The following is an 18,309-nucleotide window of genomic DNA, read 5'->3' as shown; positions in this document are numbered from 1 at the left end:
CTGGTTCCCTCTTGCTGGAGGCCTTTATGCACAGGCTGGGGATGCTATAAAGAGGACTCCTAACTCAGGCCGATCAGCTGACTAGATCCCCCTCTGAGATCCCACACCCTCCACCAGGATGGCTCTAACCTGTGTCAGGTATTACCTCCCACTGTTCCCTTTTGGGTCCTCTATACTATATCAGAACTAACTCCACCCCCACGTCTCTCTGCACCCTCTCCTGCCTCCTGACTTTGCTCATGCTGCCCCAGGGACTTGGAACACCTTCCTCCCCTTCCCCAACTGCATCTGCTGAAGTCTGCTCTCCTTTTCAGACCTAAACCTCAAGGATGAAGCCTTCCCTGTCTCATCAGAATATGTTTCCCTCCTCAAATTCCTCATAATACTTTATCATAGAATCAGATTTAGAGCTGGAAGGGACCTTAGAGGTCCTTGACTTCAACCTCCTCATTTTACAGATGAGGAAACTGAGCCCCAGAAACATTAAGTGACTTGTTCAACTTCATACATGTAATAAGCAATAGAGACTAGATTGGAACTCAGGAACTCTGATTTCAGAGCCAGTGCCTTTACTACATGCACCTGAAGAAGAATAAGAGGTACAATGGGATAGGTGCAAGTGAGAAAAGGGACTCAGAGAAGTTTTGTTTTGTTTTTGATGAGGCAATTGGGTTAAGTGACTTGCCCAGGGTCACACAGCTAGTGAGTGTTAAGTGGTCTGTGGCCAGATTTGAACTCAGGTCCATCCTGAGTCCAGGGCCAGTGCTCCATCAACTGCACCACTTAGCTGTCCCCTCAGAGAAATTTTTTTAAAAGGAGTTTTCAATGATAGCTTTTGCTTTTACATCACCTAGATTTTCTCCCTGGATCCTTCCTCCTCCTACTTCCAGAATATCATCCATTATAACAAAGATTTTTCAAGAAGAGGAAGAAAAAAATTCAGCAAAATCAATCAACATCTTGAAGAAAATCAGACGTGGTATGCAATGTTCTATACTTATGTTCTCCAACCTTGGCAAAGAACCAAGGAAAGTACCTTCCCATATCAAATCAAGCAATACTTTTTAAATACTTTGATACTCAATACTTTGAGTTCCAAATTCTCTCCTGTCTTCCCTCCCCACCCCCCACCCCCATTGAGGAGACAAGCAATTAGATATAGGTTACACATGCATAGTCATCCAAAATATTTCCATAATAGTCATGTTGTGAAAGACTAACTTGTATTTCCCTCCATCCTATTCCCTCTCCTGTTTATTCTATTCTCTTTCTCCTTTCATTCTGTCCCTCCTCAAAAGTGTTTTGCTTCAAAATGGATAACTTTGAGTCCATTAAATTGAAAAGTTTTTGCACAAACAATGCCAATGTAACCAAGGTTAGAAGGAAAGTAGAAAATTGGGAAAAATTTTTTACAACCATTCTCTCTGATAAGGGCCTCATTTCTAAAATAAATAGAAAATTGAGTCAAATTTATAAGAACACAAGGCATTCTGCAATTGATAAATGGTCAAAGGATATGAACAGACAGTTCTCAGATGAAGAAATTAAAGCCGTCTATAGTCATATGAAAAAATGCTCTAAATCACTATTGATTAGCGAAATGCAAATCAAAACAGCTCTGAGGTACCACATCACACCTATCAGATTGGCCAACATGACAAAACAGGAAAATGATAAATGTTGGAGAAGATGTGGGAAAATTGGAACACTAATGCATTGTTGGTGGACTTATGAAATGATCTAACCATTTTGGAGAGCAATTTGAAACTATGCCCAAAGGGCTATAGAAATGTGCATACCTTTGACCCAGCAATAGCACTTCTAGGCCTTTATCCCAAAGAGATCATCAAAATGGGAAAAGGACCTACATGTACAAAAATATTTATAGCAGCTCTTTTTGTGGTAGCAAAGAATTGGAAATTGAGAGGATGCCCATCAACTAGGGGATGGCTGAACAAGTTGTGGTATATGAATGTAATGGAATACTATCATGCTATAAGAAATGATGAGCAGGCAGACTTCAGAAAAACCTGGAAAGACTTGTATGGTCTGATGCTGAGTGAAGTGAGCAGAACCAGGAGAAAGTTGTACATAGTAACAGCCACGTTGTGCAATGACTAACATTGATAGACTTAACCCTTCTCAACAATACAAGGATCTAAGACATCTCCAAAGGCTTCATGATGGAAAATGCTATCCACATCCAAAGAAAGAACTATGGAGTTTGAATGCAGATCAAAGCATACTACTTGCTATTTTTTTTTCTTCTGTTGTGTTTTGTTTCCTCTTTCTGGTGGTTCTTCCTATTGGTTCTAATTCTCACTTACAACATCACTAATGTGAAAATATGTTTAATAGGAATGTATATGTATAGACTATATCAGATTGTGCGCTGTCTTGGGGAGGGAGGTGGGAAGGGAGGGGGAGAAAAATTTAAAACTCAAAAGCTTATGGAAGTGACTTGATAATTCAAAATAAATTAATTTATAAAAGAAGTGTTTTGCTTCAAACTACCATCTCCCTCAATCTATCCTCTCTTCTAGCATTACCCCCTTCTCTTATTCCCTTCCCCCCTACTTTCCTATAGGGTAAGATAAATTTCTATACCCAATTGAGTGTGTATGTTATTCCTTCTTTGAGCCAATTCTGATGAGAGTAAGGTTCACTGACTCCCCCTCACCTCCCTCCTCTTCCTCTCCACTGTAAAAGCTTTTTCTTGCCTCTTTTATATAAGATAATTTACCCCATTCTACCTCTCCCTTTCTCTTTCTCTGAGTACATTCCTCTCTCACCCCTTAATTTTATTTCATAGATATCATCCCTTCATATTCAACTCACAGCTATGCCCTCTGTCTATATATGCTCCTTCTAACTACTCTAATAATAAGAAAGGTCTTGTGAGTTACAAATATCATCTTTCCTTGTAGGAGTGTAAACAGTTTTAACTTACTAAGTACCTTATGATTTCTCTTTCCCATTGACCTTTTCATGTTTCTCTTCAGTTTTGTGTTTGAAAGTCAAATTTTCTATTTAGCTCTGGTCTTTTCTCAAGAATGCTTGAAATTCCTCTGTCTCATTTTTCCCCTGACAGATTATACTCAGTTTTGCTGGGTAGGTGATTCTTGGCTGTAATCCTAGCTCCTTTGCCCTCTAGAATATCATATTCCAAGTCCTCTGATCCTTTAATGTAGAAGCTGCTAAATCCTGCGTTATCCTGATTGCGGCTCAATTATACTTAAACTGTTTCTTTCTGGCTGCTTGCAATATTTTCTCCTTGACCTCAGAACTCTGGAATTTGGCTACAATATTCCTGGCAATTTTCATTTTGGAATCTCTTTGAGAAGGTGATTGGTGGATTCTTTCAATTTCTATTTTACCCTTTGGTTCTAGAATATCAGGGCAGTTTTCCTTGATAATTTCTTGAAAGATGATGTCTAGGCTCTTTTTTTTAATCATGGCTTTCAGATAGTCCAATAATTTTAAAATTATTTCTCTTGGATCTATTTTCCAGGTCAGCTGTTTTTCCAATGAGATATTTCACATTGTCTTCTATTTTTTCATTTTTTTGGTTTTGTTTTATGATTTCCTGATTTCTTATAAAGTCATTAGCTTCCATTTGCTCCATTCTAATTTTTAAGGAATTATTTTCCTCAGTGAGCTTTTGGACCTCCTTTTTCATTTGGCCAATTCTGCTTTTTAAGGCATTCTTCTCCTCATTGGCTTTTTTGGACCTCTTTTACCATTTGGCCTAGTCTGTTTTTTAAGGTGTAATTTCTTCTGTATTTTTTTGTGTCTCCTTTACCAAGCTGTTGACTAATTTTTCATGACTTTCTTGCATCACTGTGATTTTTCTTCCCAATTTTTCTGTACCTCTCTTACTTGATTTTCAAAATCCTTTTTGAGCTCTTCCATGACCTGAGACCAATTCATATTCTTCTTGGAGGCTTTGGTTGTAGGAGTTTTGACTTTGTTGTCTTCTTCTGAGTATGTATTTTGGTCTTCCTGGTCACCAAAATAAGTTTCTATAGTCAGAGGTTTTTTTCTGTCGTTTGCTCATTTTCCCAGGCTATTACTTGACTTTTAAGTCTTTGTTAAGGTAGGACGCTGTTTCCAGGGTGGAGGGTGAACTGTCCCAAGCTTCAGGGGTTTTGTGCAGCTGTTTTCAGACATACTTTCTATGCTAGTGCTTCTCTTCACCCTAAGACTGCCACCCAGGACTGTGACCTGGATCTGAGTATGGGCAAAGCAACAGAGTCCTGCCTCAGTGCTAGCAAAAAGATGCCTCTAATCTTGTTCTGACCAGTTGTTCAACTCCCTTACTGTCTGTGGGCTGAGAGCTCTAGAAGCAACCGCTACTGCTGATTCAGTCACTCCCAAGGCCTGCTCATGGTTTGCTAGGGCAGGGGCTGTGCTGGCTCAGCCTATGCTGGACTGTGTTCCTCTCTCACTGTGGTGCAACAGACCTTTCCTATCAACTTTCCAGGCTGTTGTGGGCTGGAAATTCATTTCACTCTGTCTTTTTGTGGGTTCTGTTGCTCTAGAATTTGTTTATGGTCATTTTTTAAAGGTATTTGAAGGGGTTAAGAGAGAGCTCAGATGAGTCCCTGCCTTTATTCTACCATCTTGGCTCCACCTCCCTTGTTTGCTAGATTTAAATAAAGAAACTGAGGTTCAAAGATAAGCTACTTACCCATGGTCTAAATCCAGGGCCCTTTCCCCTGAATTGTGTCTGTGATGTTTACAGATCATCTCCACCCAGATGTCCCGCTGATGCCTCAAGCTCAACCAGCCCCAAACTGAGCTCATTCAACTGCAAACTTGATCCTTTTCCTGATATTACTATTCCTATCTGTAGCAACTCTGTTCACACGGTCTCCCAAATTGATAATCTGGGAATTATTGTTCTTTCTCCACTCTCTCTCATGTCTCACATCTAACCAGTGAGTAGGCCCTATTGATTCCATCACCTTTTACATCTGTCCACTCCACTCAATACCCACTGCCTCTACCCTATCACAGCCTCTAATTACCACCTGCAGGAACTAACCCAATTGCCTCCAAATAGGCCATGCTGCCTCCTCCATCCTCTCCCTTCTTTACTCTGGTCTTCATATTGCTGCCAGACTCATCTTCCTCATCTATCAATCTGGCCGTGTCATTCCTCTGTTCAAGAGTCTTCAGTGACTCCCTACTGCCTACTAAAGACAATTCAGACTCCTCTGTCTGACATTCAAGATCTTCCTTCAGTTTGAGGCCCATCTACTTTTCCTACCTTACTTCATAGGACTCCTCAATCTTTCCGTTCCATTCAGATAGGACTGTTTGAAACTGCTCTCAAAAAGGCAAATTGAAACAGGCCAGAGGTTTTACTTTACAACCAGAAAACTGTCAAAGATTACAAGTAATAGACATGGCAATGTTAGAGTGGCTATGGAGAGACAGGCACACTAGTACGCTGGAGATGGAGCCGTGAATTGGTTCAGTCTTTCTGGAAAACAATTGGGAATGATGCCACAATGTTCACATCTTTGACCTGGAGGTCCCACTGCTAGGCATGTGTGCCCCAAGGAGTTTAAGACAGGTAGTCTCATTCATACTAGCACTTTTTACGGTAGTCAAGAATTGCAAACAAAGTAGATGCCAAAAAAAATTGTGGTACCTGAATGTGTGAGTAGGAGAAATAAAGAATTTGAAGAATTCAGAGAAACATGGGGAGACTTCTATGAACTGATGCAAAATGAAGTAAGCACCAGCAGGAAAAGAATATACACAGTGCCTACAATGGTGTAAATGGGAAGAGCAAAAACAAAACTTAATACTGAATAATTACAATGACAGAGCTTGTCCTTGAGGAATAAAAGATGCAAAGATGGGGAACTATGGGTGTGGAGCATTATATACATAGTCAGACTCAGCTGCCATGTTGGCTAGTTTTGTTGACCCATTTTCTCCCTCTATTTTGTGTTTTTTTGTCACAAGGAATGGATTACTAGCTGGGAAAAACATTTAGGTGTGGAGGTGCTATATAAATGAATGATATCAATATATACATATATATTTTAAAACCACTGCCTCTTGAACATGCCTTCTTTGCGCTTGTTGAAATGCATGAAATGATTTCCCTCACTCTCTTAACCTGTTAAATTCCTACCCATCAATCAAAGCTAAACTCAAATGCCCCTTCCTCCAGTAAACCTTTCCACATCTCTTCCTGATGGGAAGAACCTTCTTTCTTGGACCTCACTTTGTACCTTCCTAGTACACTTAGATAATACTGTGAATTGTTGTTTAAATGGATTATTCTCATCCCCCTCTAGTCTGTGAGCTCCATGAGGCTAGGGACAGGGTCTTTTCCAGACCTCAGACAATACAGGACATAAGCACTACCCAAGGAAAACTCTGACTCTCTATTTCTCTCTGGTGGCCCCTGGGCCACTTTGTTTTGCTCCCACTCCCTCCTCCACCTTCCCCCACCCCCAAAGAGAAGTCACTAGAACTCCCAGTTCTTGTCTTGTCCATTCCTCTCACCTTTCCTTCTGTAAGCTGTCCCAGGTGTTAGGGGATACGATGAGAGTCTTGACTTCGAGGATGGTTTTGTTTGACACTGAGGTCTGTCCTGAAATCTTCCCCTTCACAGAGGCAGTTACCTCCACACTGCCAGACACCTGCCCATCCACCTCATCATTAAAGTGGAATGGTCCATGCTGGGTCACTTCTGGAGGGAGAGAGGCCAATCCTTAGCTAAAGTGAGCATTAAATGTGGTTGTACAGCAGGGGCCACCATGGGACGAGGTAAAGGCATCTGGGACCCCAACTTTATGTTTACTTCCTGAGTCACAATAACTCGCAGTTCTGTAGCACTTTACAAAGTACAAAGTGCCTTCTGCACAACCAGCATGTGAAATGGGGAGTACGAATATTATCATTCCCATTTTACAGATGAGGAAATAGAGGCTCAGAGCAGGTAAGAAGTGACTCATCCCCAGTCATATATCTAGTGAGTGAAAGAACCAAGGCTCAAACCCAAGTCTCTGACTTGTTCCATGGCTCTGCATTGCCTCCCCAATTCATCCCAACCTCTCTTTAGGGTGGCTGGACAGAACATTCTGGACATCACTGATATAGGACAGCATGTGCCTACACAGTTAGTCCTAGGAAAGTTGTGTATTCTGGCCAAGCCTGTTGGGCCCATTTCCCCCATCATAATCCAGGTCAGTAGCCTTCTCCAGTTCCTTCTCTCACCCACTTGTGCTGGCCACCCCCTCACCTCCCCAAGGGATTATACCTGGTTCTGGGGAGCTGGGATCCAGAATGTCCTTGAGAGTCAAATTGAGCCAAACATACTTCGACCTCCAAAACAAGGAGCTCCTGGCCTTCTTCCGGACCAGGTAGTAGGGACTGAAGTGAGTGGAGCTCTTGAGGCTGTCCACAGGGATGAGCTCCCCATTTCTGCTCAGCTCTCGAACCACGTTCTTGGCAGCCCACTCAAATGCAGAGGCCATGGCTCTTAGGAAGGGCAAGAGAGAAGTGGGGACAGAAGCTAGTTAGTCTCTCTGACTCCTTTCTCCTGAAGGAATGGAGTTGTCAGTTTAATACTTTGCACATAAGCCATCAGACTGTCAGTCAGTCAGTCAAAAAAGATGTATTGTACAACTACTATGTATGAGGCACTGTGCTAAGCACTAGGCATAAAAAAAAAGTCAAAAAGACAGCCCCTGTCCTTGAAGAGTTCACAACCTAATGAGAGAGAAAATATGCAAACACCTATGTATTTTATATATATAATGTGCATACACACACACACACACACACACATACATAAATACAACAATCAGAAGAGGGAGGTTACTAGGAGGAAGAGGGATTAGGAAAAATCTTTCTGGAAAAGGTAGAATTTTAGCTAGGACTTGAGACCTGAGAAGCCAAGGTGGGGAGATGAGGAGGGAGCACATTCCAGGCACGGAGGACAGCCAGAGGAAATGTCCTGAGCCATCAGAGAGTACAGGGCAGGGAGTAAAGCATAAGAAAAAGAGAAAGATAGAAGGGATCTACGTTAGGAAGGGCTTTAGATGCCAAGAAGAGCTTTTTGTATTTGATCCTGGAAGTGTTAGGGAATCACTAGAGTTTATCGAGGGGTGATGTGTTTGGATCAGCACTACATAAATCTTAGTTATTTTCACCATCATCATCATTATTGTTATTATCTCTCCTTCCTCAGCCAAATCTGGAAAAAGCTTTCTGTAGCTCTTGCCTCGACTTCTTCACTTTGCACTTCTCAACCACTTGCAATCTGCTGTTTGCCTTCATCCTAAACAGAAACTTCCCTCTTTAAGGCTACCAATTGTCATTTAATTTGCTGACTCTGATGACTTTCTCAGTTCTCATCCTTCTTGACCACTCTGCAGTCACCCCCCTCCCCAACCTTCTGTGTGTTCTCTGCTCCTTCAGTTTTCATGGCACTGCAAGGGATCGAGGGGTAGCTAACATTTATATAGCTCTTATATATCAGAGTGTCAGGCACTGGGCTTAGTACTTTAAAATTATTGTCTCATTTGATCCTCACAACAGCTTTGGGAGGTAGGTGCTCTTATTATATCCATTTGACAGATAAGGAAACTGAGGAAGGCACTGTGAAATGACTTGCCGAGGATCACATAGCCAATCGGTATCTGAGGTCTGATTTGAACTGAGGACTTTCCTAATTTCAGATTCAACGGTTTATCCACTCTGCCACCTTGATGCCTATAGAAGAGAAAAGTTCAAGGCAAAAGTTATTAACTTTTTTTTGTGTCATGGACACCTCTGGCAGTGTGGTGAATCTTTTGGACTCCTTAGCAGAATAATGTGTTTAAATGCATAAAATAAAATACCTAAGATTACAAGGGAAAGCAAATTGAAAATAAAGACATAATTTTCCCCCTATCCAATTTCACCCCTGAAATAGATGCCAAGTTAAGAACCTTTGGCTTAAAAGGGTACTTCAGAGTCAAGTAGAGTTGTTGTTTTTTTTTTTTTTAAGTTTAGAGCTGGACATCTTGACCTAATTTTAATTATTGCTCTTCTTGTCTCCTCCTAATTCAAAGTCTTGACATCTCTTGTGGCTAATTAGTGGCTAATTTCCTCTTAAATTTTCATTTGGGTCAATGTATCCATCTCAGCATTATTTTCTTTGTAGTTTTGGCCTTTTTTGGGGGGAGGGAATAACTTTGTTTGACTAACTTAGCCCTTCTACTTCGTCAAAACACTGTAGTAACTTATGACCTATAGGTTTTCCAACACTGCTTGTTAAGTTTCATCATTTCTAATCATTTACCTTTAAAATCTAGATGTTTTGTTTCCTCAAATGATTTTGAACATTTCTTTACAGAGTTCAATAAAATATACCTTTGATAATTTGTAGCATTAAAACTATATATAATATATATATATAGGTAGTATTGTCATTTTTATTATATTTGCACAGCCCAGCCATGAGCACTGGATGTTATTCTAGTTCTTGACAACACAAAAGTTAAAAATTGAAATTCCATATACTAAAAAAAAAAGATAAACAAGGAAGTTCTATTAAGCTAAAAGAAGCATAGAAAACAAACTAGTATCAATATTAAATATATATTTTCCACATGTCATCGACATCTAATTTTTTTTTTTTTTTTTTTGGTAAGGCAATGGGGTGAAGTGACTTGCCCAGAGTTACAAGTGTCTGAGGCCAGATTTGAACTCAGGTCTTCCTGAATCCAGGGCTGGTACTCTAGCAAGTAGAGTTTTTTAAAGGAGGCACAAGACTGGAATATGTTTGTAGAGAGCTGGGAAGGAGCCAGCTAATAAGGAGAAAGTGATGAGGAGAGAAACAAGCAAGGAGCAAGCTCTGGGGGGAGAAAGGAAGGGAAATGAATGGCCTTGGTAAGGAAAAGTAATATGTGAAGTCAGAGACTGGGACAAATCCCTGAGGAATTGAGATCCCTGTACTATAAGGCCTGAGGCTCTGAAGAGAAACTGAAATTTCTTGATCATTGCTCTCTTGGGGGATGAAATGAGTGACATACTCGGGATACCCCAGAACTAGTGCAGATCAAAAAGTCTGTGTCCTAACCTGAGTCTTAACAGCAATAGATTTTACTTTAGAGAGGTTTCATCTTGGACTCTGTTTTAGGGGCCCTAATTCTTAAATACCACATGATCTCTAGGCCAGCAGGCTGGGTTCAGGCAGCATGGCCCCCTTGGATGTTATTGCCAGGGAGGTACAACCAGGAGAATTCTGGTGACCCCTAAGAGACAAGTTTGGAGGAAGAAGCCGAGGCTAAACCCACGGAGTAGTTTACTACTAGCTAGCACGGGTGACAGGCGTGGAGAAGAAACAGGGCATGGTGAAGTCTCAGGAAACAGTTCTCTAAAGTCCTAGGGTCAAAGTCAGAGTTGGCGAAACTGGTAATGCTGCCTGTCTTCTCTCAGGATAGACTGTTCTAGGGAATCCCACCAGCGTAACTATCCAGCTTTTTTAGATCTCTTGGAACACCTAAGAACAGGAACCAGGAGTGGGAAAGGGAGATTTCAGTCCCTGAACTCTTGCTCACTTTTTCATGCTCTGGGACGGGCTGTGCAGGCTACAGGCACCTCGCTGGTTCTTCCTCAGGCTTTTTTCTAAGGTGCCTTCCCCCACAGACCTCCTCTCCTCCCGGCTTTGCTCCCTGCCGCAGCTTACCTTGGCAGCCTTGTCCTGTCTGGGGATGGCTGTGTGCATATGGGGTGGGACAGGAGTCTCTCCCTCCCTAAGAGCTGAGCTTTGTTTCAAAGAGAGATTTTGTGAGCTGCTTTCCACCTCAGCCAAAACTGAAACTACTGGCATCACGGTTCTTTTTCTTGCCCCATTTCCAGGAAAGGAAGAAATCAGACGTCAACGTGAGAAGTGCTGTTTTCTGTCTTCAATCCCGGCTAGCCCAGTCTTACTACTGTTGTTAGCTCAGGGGACGACAGGGTCAATGGTGAGTCAACTGGCGGGCGGTCAAAACCACCCACTTCCTCCACTCTGCCTCCTCCCTTTCCTCTTATTTCTCCTCCCGCACTCCACCCCACTGAGTTCTACATTTGGCAAAACAGGGAAATAGCAAGGAGAGAGAATTTTTCACTCATTTATTTTTTGAACACCTGCTGCATATAAAGGCTTGTGCTGGATACCTTTCCTCCAGGAAGTCAAGGTGAGGAAATTCCTGCAAACAGCATGGGAAGAAGCAATGTGGCTGAACCGGAGCTTTCCAGCTGTCAGCAACTGAATCAAAGTTGAATTTCCCCCTGCTGTTAATTATTCTGCTTCCTCTAGACCAACAATGTCACAACTTTCAATCACACTAAGACAAGGGTCATTTCACCATATAGCTATGACCAGGAGGTAACACTTGGGGTTGAGAGGAGTTAGAAGACCTAGGTTTGAGTCCTGGCTCTGTTACTTGCTATTTGGAAAATTCCTGGAACATGTTATTAAAGGGATGGTTAATGAATATCTAGAAAAGGAAGCGATAAGCACAAAGAGCCATCATGGCTACATGAGGAACAGGTCATGCCAGACTCACTTCATTTTGTTTTTGAACAGGGTTGTTAGGCTGGTAGATCAGAGAATGGTGTAGGGATACTTTGCCTATACATCGTGGAAGCAGTCAGTCAGTCAGTCAATCAACAAGCATGTGTTAGTGCTTACTGTTGTGCCAAGTACAATTCATTGGACAAAGTCTCCCCTGTGTTTTTTTAAGGACCAGAAGGAATGATATCTTCTAGTTGTTGTTTGTTGTTGTTCAGTCATTTCAGTCTTGTCTAACGCTTCGTGACCCTATTTGGGGTTTTCTTGGCAAAAAATACTGGAGTGGCTGGCCATTTTCTTCTCTAACTCATTTTACTGACAAGGGTTAAGTGACCTGCCCAGGGTCACACTGCTAGTAACTGTGTGAGGCCAGCTTTGAACTCAGAGATGAGTCTTCCTGACTCCAGGCCTGGCATCCCATCCACTGTGCTACCTGGCTGCCCAGATGTATCCTAGCAACAAGACAGGGGGATTAAGAACTGGATTCAATGCTGGACCCAAAGAGTATCTGGTGAAAGTATCTTTAGTGGAAAGTGCCAAGGATTTGGGCTTGGCCCTGTGCTGTTTAAACATGAATAATGACTTGGTTAAAGTGTAGGTGGCATCTGTTTTCAGTTGGCAGTTAATAGAAAGCTGGGGATGGAATGGGTAAACAGCAAACATATGGGTGATAGGTTCTACAAGCATCTTGCCAGTACTTGTCTCCATTATATGGTGAGGTCCTGGAGGGCTGGGACTGTCCTTTGCCTTTCTTTGTATCTTCAGAGGCTTAGCACCAGTGCCTAGTACACAATAAGCACTTAATAAATGCTGATTGACTGATGGAATCTAGAAAGATGTCATTGAAGAGGGACAAATGTAAAGCGTTCCCCTTAATTTCCAAAAATCAATTTGACAAGTACCTGAGGAGGAAGCTGAGGCTAGAAAGAATTTCACTCGCAAAAAACTTGGGATTTTAGTGGACTGAAAGCTCAACATAGTCCAAGAGTGTGACATAGAAACAACAACAAAAAGCTCTTGGGCTGCTTTAGGAGGTGGTGGACTCCTCCTGGCTGGAGGACTTCAAGCAAAGGCTCAGTAATCACTTCCCTGGTATGTGGTTGATATTGTATACAGAAGGATTAATGTCCCTTCTAGCTGATATGTTGTAATTCTGTTCCGTTCTTTTTCTAACTTGATATTATTTCCATCGCGTTTACTATCCAAGCTTTTTACTGTTCAGAATAAGTCATCACGTTGACATTTTTGGAAATTCCCTTTTGTAGCCAGCTGGAATTTTTAAACAATGCTCCACATGTGTAGCAGCTTCTCAGTATTTTTCTTCTCTCTTCCAGTACAATTTCCTTTTATTAATAGCTAGCTGGCTGCAACCATGGTATGTGCTTCTAGGAGGATGGGAGCATGAAGGGGTAGCCTCCTGGTGCAGTTGCTACCTGCCCACAGCTACGTGAAAATATAGGCAGGAAGCAAAGGAAGCAAAGTGTAGACACAAGCTCTGAGGTACTTTGCCTGCCCCTATTCACCCTGATGAATTGGGCTCCAGAACTCAGCCACTGTGTCTTCTTGGGGTTTTAGAGGTGGAGAGGTTGAGGGGGGTGGGGTTAGATATATTTTCTAATGCCAGGGCCTGTGAGTGCCCACCACTGTATTTCCTGCCATGAGTGTCAGTTGACAACTACTTAGTCAGCCAGACTCAGATGGCTTTTAGAAAAGGGTATTTATTAAGGTAAGAATAGTTGGCATAAAACATCCCCCCCCCTCCACAGAAGTCTATGACATGCTCTTGCATAAGTACAGAAAGAATCTAGGGGGAAGTGGGCTGAAGCTTAGGGAGCACATGTGACAAAGGAGGAACTCCCAGCTCCTGGATGCTAGACATTCTTTTCTCCCCTTGGTGAGGTACTTATGAAGTGTCCTTTAGGCATGGTGTAGCTTCTTAGCTAGGATTTTTGCAGAGCTATGTCTTAGACTCTCCAGAAATGTTCTTTCCTCATTTGCATTTCTCTGACACCCGAATCTCTCAGATAACTTCTGTTCTCCACTATGTGGATATTTTGTAATTGACCTTTAGGGTGTGATTGAGTTTCTTCAGCTTATCAGAACCCTCTTCCTGAGTCGCTCCAATCCATCTGAGGACATTTTGATTGGTTGGTCTCACCTCCTAGACACATCAGGGTATGTGATCATTCACTTTAAGCTGAGGGCAGGGGACCTAATTTACATATTCAGTCAATACCACCAAAGTACTAGGAGATCCGGAATTATTTCTTGGGAAAAGGAGAATGTCAGAAGCAGCTGGAAGGCAGAATGGGGGTTCCTAAGTCATGGAGAATGGCAAAATTCTCTTGTTTGGAGGGTACCTCAAAGAGCATGACCTCCATCTGAACAGGAATTCCCCCTTTAATCTTCCCAACAAGTAGTCATCGAGCCTCTACTTGAAGACTGACGTGGTAAAGGGAAACTCATTAATAATGATGATAATAATAATAGCTAGCATTTATAGAGTCCTTTGAGGTTTGCTAAGTATTTCATTTTTATTTAATGTTTTGAGTTCCAAATTCTATCCCTCCCCCCTCCCCCCTTCTTGAGACAGGAAGCAATCAGATATAGCTTATATGTGCAATTATGTAAAACATTTCCACATTAGTTACTTTGTACAAGAAGATTCGAATAAGAAAAAAATAAAAGAAAGTGAAAAATAGTATGTTTCAGTTTGTATTCAAACAATATCAGTTCTTCTCTGGAAGCAGAGAGTATGATTCATCATTAGTCCTTTGGGATTGTCTGGGATCATTGTATTGCTGAGAATAGGTAAGTCATTTACAATTCTTCATCTAACAACATTGCTATTACTGTGTACAACATTCTCCTGGTTCTGTTCACTTCACTATGCCTCATTTTATGTAAGTCCAGGTTTTTCTGAAAATGTCCTGTGCCAAGTATTTTATAAATATCTCGTTTAATCCTCACAAAACCCCTGGGAGGTAGGTGCTATTATTATCCCCTTCTGACAGGTAAGGAAACAGGCAGGCAGAGGTTAAATGATTTGTCTAGGATCATACTGCTAGTATGGATCTGAGGCCAGATTTGAGCTCTAGATCTCCTGACTCCAAGTCCAGTGCTCTAGCCACTGAGCCACCCAGCAACCATTCCTTCTAGAAGCAGCCTGTGACACTTTTTGGGATTGTTCTGGTGGTTAGGGAGTCTTGTCTTTTTTTCTTTACACCAAATCTAGATCTGATTCTGTAATTTTCACCCAGTAACTGGTCCTGTCTTCTGGGGCTGGGCAGAATACGTTTCATCTCTCTTCCCCTTGAGAGCCCTTCAAATATTTCAAGGCAGCCATTGCATCCCTTCCTTCCAGGTGCTTGAACTGGTCCTGGCATACACGGTCTGCAATGCCCTTCTCCTCCTGGGCTTCTTCCAACTTATCAATACCACCATGCTCCAAGGAGCTTCTACAACTCAGTAAATGGACATCAAGGGCTGCTGTGGTCCACAAAGCCATCATCAGGGTGATGGCTTCTCTGAATTTTGTTACAATAACTAAATTATTATCTAGCACTTAAAGGCTTACAAAGCACTCTTACAAATATTATCTCATTTGGTCCAAGCAACCCTGGGAAGTAGGGGCTATTATTATCCCTGTTTTAGAGATGAGAACACTGAGGCCAACGGAGGTGAAGTGACTTGCCCAGGGTCACCCAGAGCTAGTAAGTATCTGAGGCAGGATTTAAACTCAGATCTTCCAAGATCAGCACTTGGTTTACTCCACCACCAATCTAGATTGATCTTCCGGGGAAAAAAATAATCCATAATCCATCACAGAGCCTACATGTGCTAGTGTCTTTGAAATGTGGCTCCCAGAACTGAACACAATTCTCCAGATGGGTTCTGGAAAATTAAGTGATCTCTAAGACTCATCTTCCTGAGTTTAAATCTGGCCTCAGATACTTCTTAGCTATATGACCCTGGGCAAGTCCCTTAACCCTGTTTGCCTCAGTTTCCTCTTCTGTCAAATGAGCTAGAGAAGGAAATGGCACACCACTCTAGCATCTTTGCCAAGAAAACCCCAAATGAGGTTACGAAGAGTCAGGCATGGCTGAAACAACTGAACAGCAACAACAAAGATTCTTCTGAGTTCAAAATATATGATCCTATCAACTCTTTTCCTTTATAGAAATAGCACCTAGAGAAGAAAAATACCGTGCCCCAGGTCACATAACAAATGAGTGGTAGAGCTCTCCTGCCTTCCACTACCATGTTCTCTCCAGCGAAGCCTGTTGCAGATGTCTTCTCTGTCCTAGGTTCCATGCTCACCCAAGGCCACAACCTGAGTACTTTCCTTTAAAACATCCCTCTGTCTCCTCCTTCCTTCTCCTATCCCTTCCCCAACCCCCAGCCATATATCACCTCATCCATAGCCCTTCAAAAAGTATGTGAGTTCCTAAGGAATATTAGCTGCCTTGTTCTCAGCTCTGGTCAAAGATTTGGTGGGAGTGAAAATTGAAATGACAGGCTTGGCTAGATGAATGGGATTCTCCCATGTGTTTGTGAAGAACTCTGTGCTGAATATGAGGTGATGGAAAGAAAGAGACTGCACAGGAAGTCCATAATGAGGTTTTCTAAGGAGCAAAAAATAGCAGGAAATAACAACTTATTAATCTTTTAATCTCAAAATACTTTTACAGATATTTTCTCCATTCAGCCTCCCAACCACCCTGGAAGTCAAATAGGGCATGGGATTAAGCTTACTGTGAACAACTTCACTGGGGCAACTACGTGAATAGAGCACCAAGCCTGGAGTCAGGAATAACTGAGTTCAAATCCAGCTTCAGATGCTTACTAGTTGTGTGACCCTGGGTAAGTCACTTTACCCTGTTTGCATCAGTTTCCTCATGTGTAAAATGAGCTAGAGAAAGAAATGGCAAACCACTCCAGTATCTTTCCCAAGAAAATCCCAAATGGGGTCATGAAGAGTCTGAAATGAATGAACAACAAGAACAAGGCTTTATACTAGATACCGGAGATAAAAAAACAAAACAAAACAAAAATTAAACATCCCCTACCCTCAAGGAATTTTGTATTTTCCTGGGTGAGATAGAACAGGAACATAATCAGGTAATTCGAGGAGAGAAGAAACAAAGATATAATGAAGAATTCTTTCCCCTGGGGCAAAAATAGTTAGCAGGATTGGGTAGTAATTACAGAGGTCATTGTCCGGGGAGCTGCACAAAGGACAGCCAAACCTTGAGCAGCGTTGGGTCAATAGAGGCGGCAGCTTTGCCTTTGCCTCTAAAAAGGTTTGGAGGGAAAGGAAAGGCCTGGTGGCCCACAGAGGAGGGTGTACTACTATGAAACCAGGTAGTAGATGTCTTTGACCTTGAAGTGAGACGAGGGGATGGTAGCTGTCATATAGAGGAAGTGTTCCATATCCAAGAAGAAGCACATTCCAGATGCTGGTGCTCTGGGACACAGCTCTATTTACCTTATGCTACTTATGGCTTTGGGTGAGAGCAGTAACACCCCTGATGGCATCAGAGAAGGAATCTTCGTGGAGGAGGTGGACCCTGAGCTAAACCGAAATAAAAAATACCAGTTGTATGAACGTAGAATTGAGGAGAACTGCTTTGAAGGCATGGGAGTGTAGGCGCACGTGGCTTGTGAGAGTCAAGGGAGTTAAAAGATAGAAAGGTGAATGATAAGAGGAGCCAGGAATTCAGTTTGGCTGGGATGCAGAGTATATGAAGTGGATTAATGTGAGATAATGTGGCTTAGGGGACTGGACATGTTTGCTATTCCTCCAACACAACACTCCATCTCCCCATTCTGTCCCTTTTCACTGTGCCCCCCCCCCCCCATTCTGAAATGTTCTCTCTCCTTACTTCTGCCTCCAGGCTTCCCTGGTCTGCTTCAAGACTCAGCTCACATCCCACCATCTACAAGAGGCCTCTCCTTCTCTCACACTCCCTTAATCTCCCCCTCCCCTTCCCTAATATTTCCATCTGAGGTTACCTTCCATTTGTACTGTATCCATCCTTCATGTTCATATCTGTTTGCATACTGTCCTCTGATGATTTCCTTCAGAGCAGAGATTGTTTTTTTGACCTTTCTCTCATTCTCTAGCCCTGAGCACAGTACCTAGAACATAGTAGACCCTTGATAAACTCGAGTTACCTGAATAATTGTCTGAGATAAGTGTGGAAAGGTAAGTAGTTAGATTGTGGAGAGTCTAAAATGTCAGACTGTGGAGTTTATTTTGTCCTAAAGGCAATAAGGAGCTACTGAAACTTTTTGGGCTGGGCAGCGACATGGTTAAACCTATGCCAAAGGAAATCTCTTTTGGCAGTTATACGAGAACCAGGTTGGAGAAGGGAGAAACTGTTAGCAGTCTCTGTACTAATTAGGAATCTCTTACAATATATTAGGCAAAAGGTAATAAGATCCTAAATTAAAAAGGTTTTGCACAAATAAAACCAATATAGCTAAGATTAGAAGGAAAGCAAAAAATTGGGGAAAAGAATTTTATAGGTTAATTTCCCAGATAAAGGTCTAATATCTCAACTATATAGAGAAATTTTTCAAATTTATTAGATGAGTCCTTCCCCAATCCATAAATGGTCAAATGATATAAACAGGCCATCTTTTGATGAAGAAATCAAAGGTATCTATAGTCACATAAAAAATGCTCTAAATCATTTTTTATTAGAAAAATGCAAATTAAAACAATTTTGAGA

At 41.9% G+C, this 18,309-nt stretch overlaps 1 protein-coding gene across 1 annotated transcript in view; it reads right to left on the bottom strand.

Moving 5' to 3' along the window:
• LOC114041429 (gasdermin-D-like) overlaps positions 1 to 10,980 on the bottom strand; it is a 35,900-nt gene extending 24,920 nt beyond the window's left edge. The window contains exons 1-3 of the mRNA XM_027859883.1: positions 10,703 to 10,980; positions 7,286 to 7,506; positions 6,529 to 6,715 (exon numbers count right to left, since the gene is read on the bottom strand). Coding sequence (XP_027715684.1) covers positions 6,529 to 6,715; positions 7,286 to 7,502 — 404 coding nt within the window. The 5' untranslated portion in view covers positions 7,503 to 7,506; positions 10,703 to 10,980. The remainder of the gene's footprint in view (positions 1 to 6,528; positions 6,716 to 7,285; positions 7,507 to 10,702) is intronic.
• Between the last annotated feature and the right edge of the window lie 7,329 nt (positions 10,981 to 18,309).

Source organism: Vombatus ursinus, unplaced genomic scaffold, assembly GCF_900497805.2.
Source record: "Vombatus ursinus unplaced genomic scaffold, bare-nosed wombat genome assembly UNPS02014173.1, whole genome shotgun sequence".
NCBI classification, from domain to species: domain Eukaryota; kingdom Metazoa; phylum Chordata; class Mammalia; order Diprotodontia; family Vombatidae; genus Vombatus; species Vombatus ursinus.
Note: the sequence above shows the minus strand (reverse complement) of the source record. Positions and strands in the feature narration are given on the sequence as shown.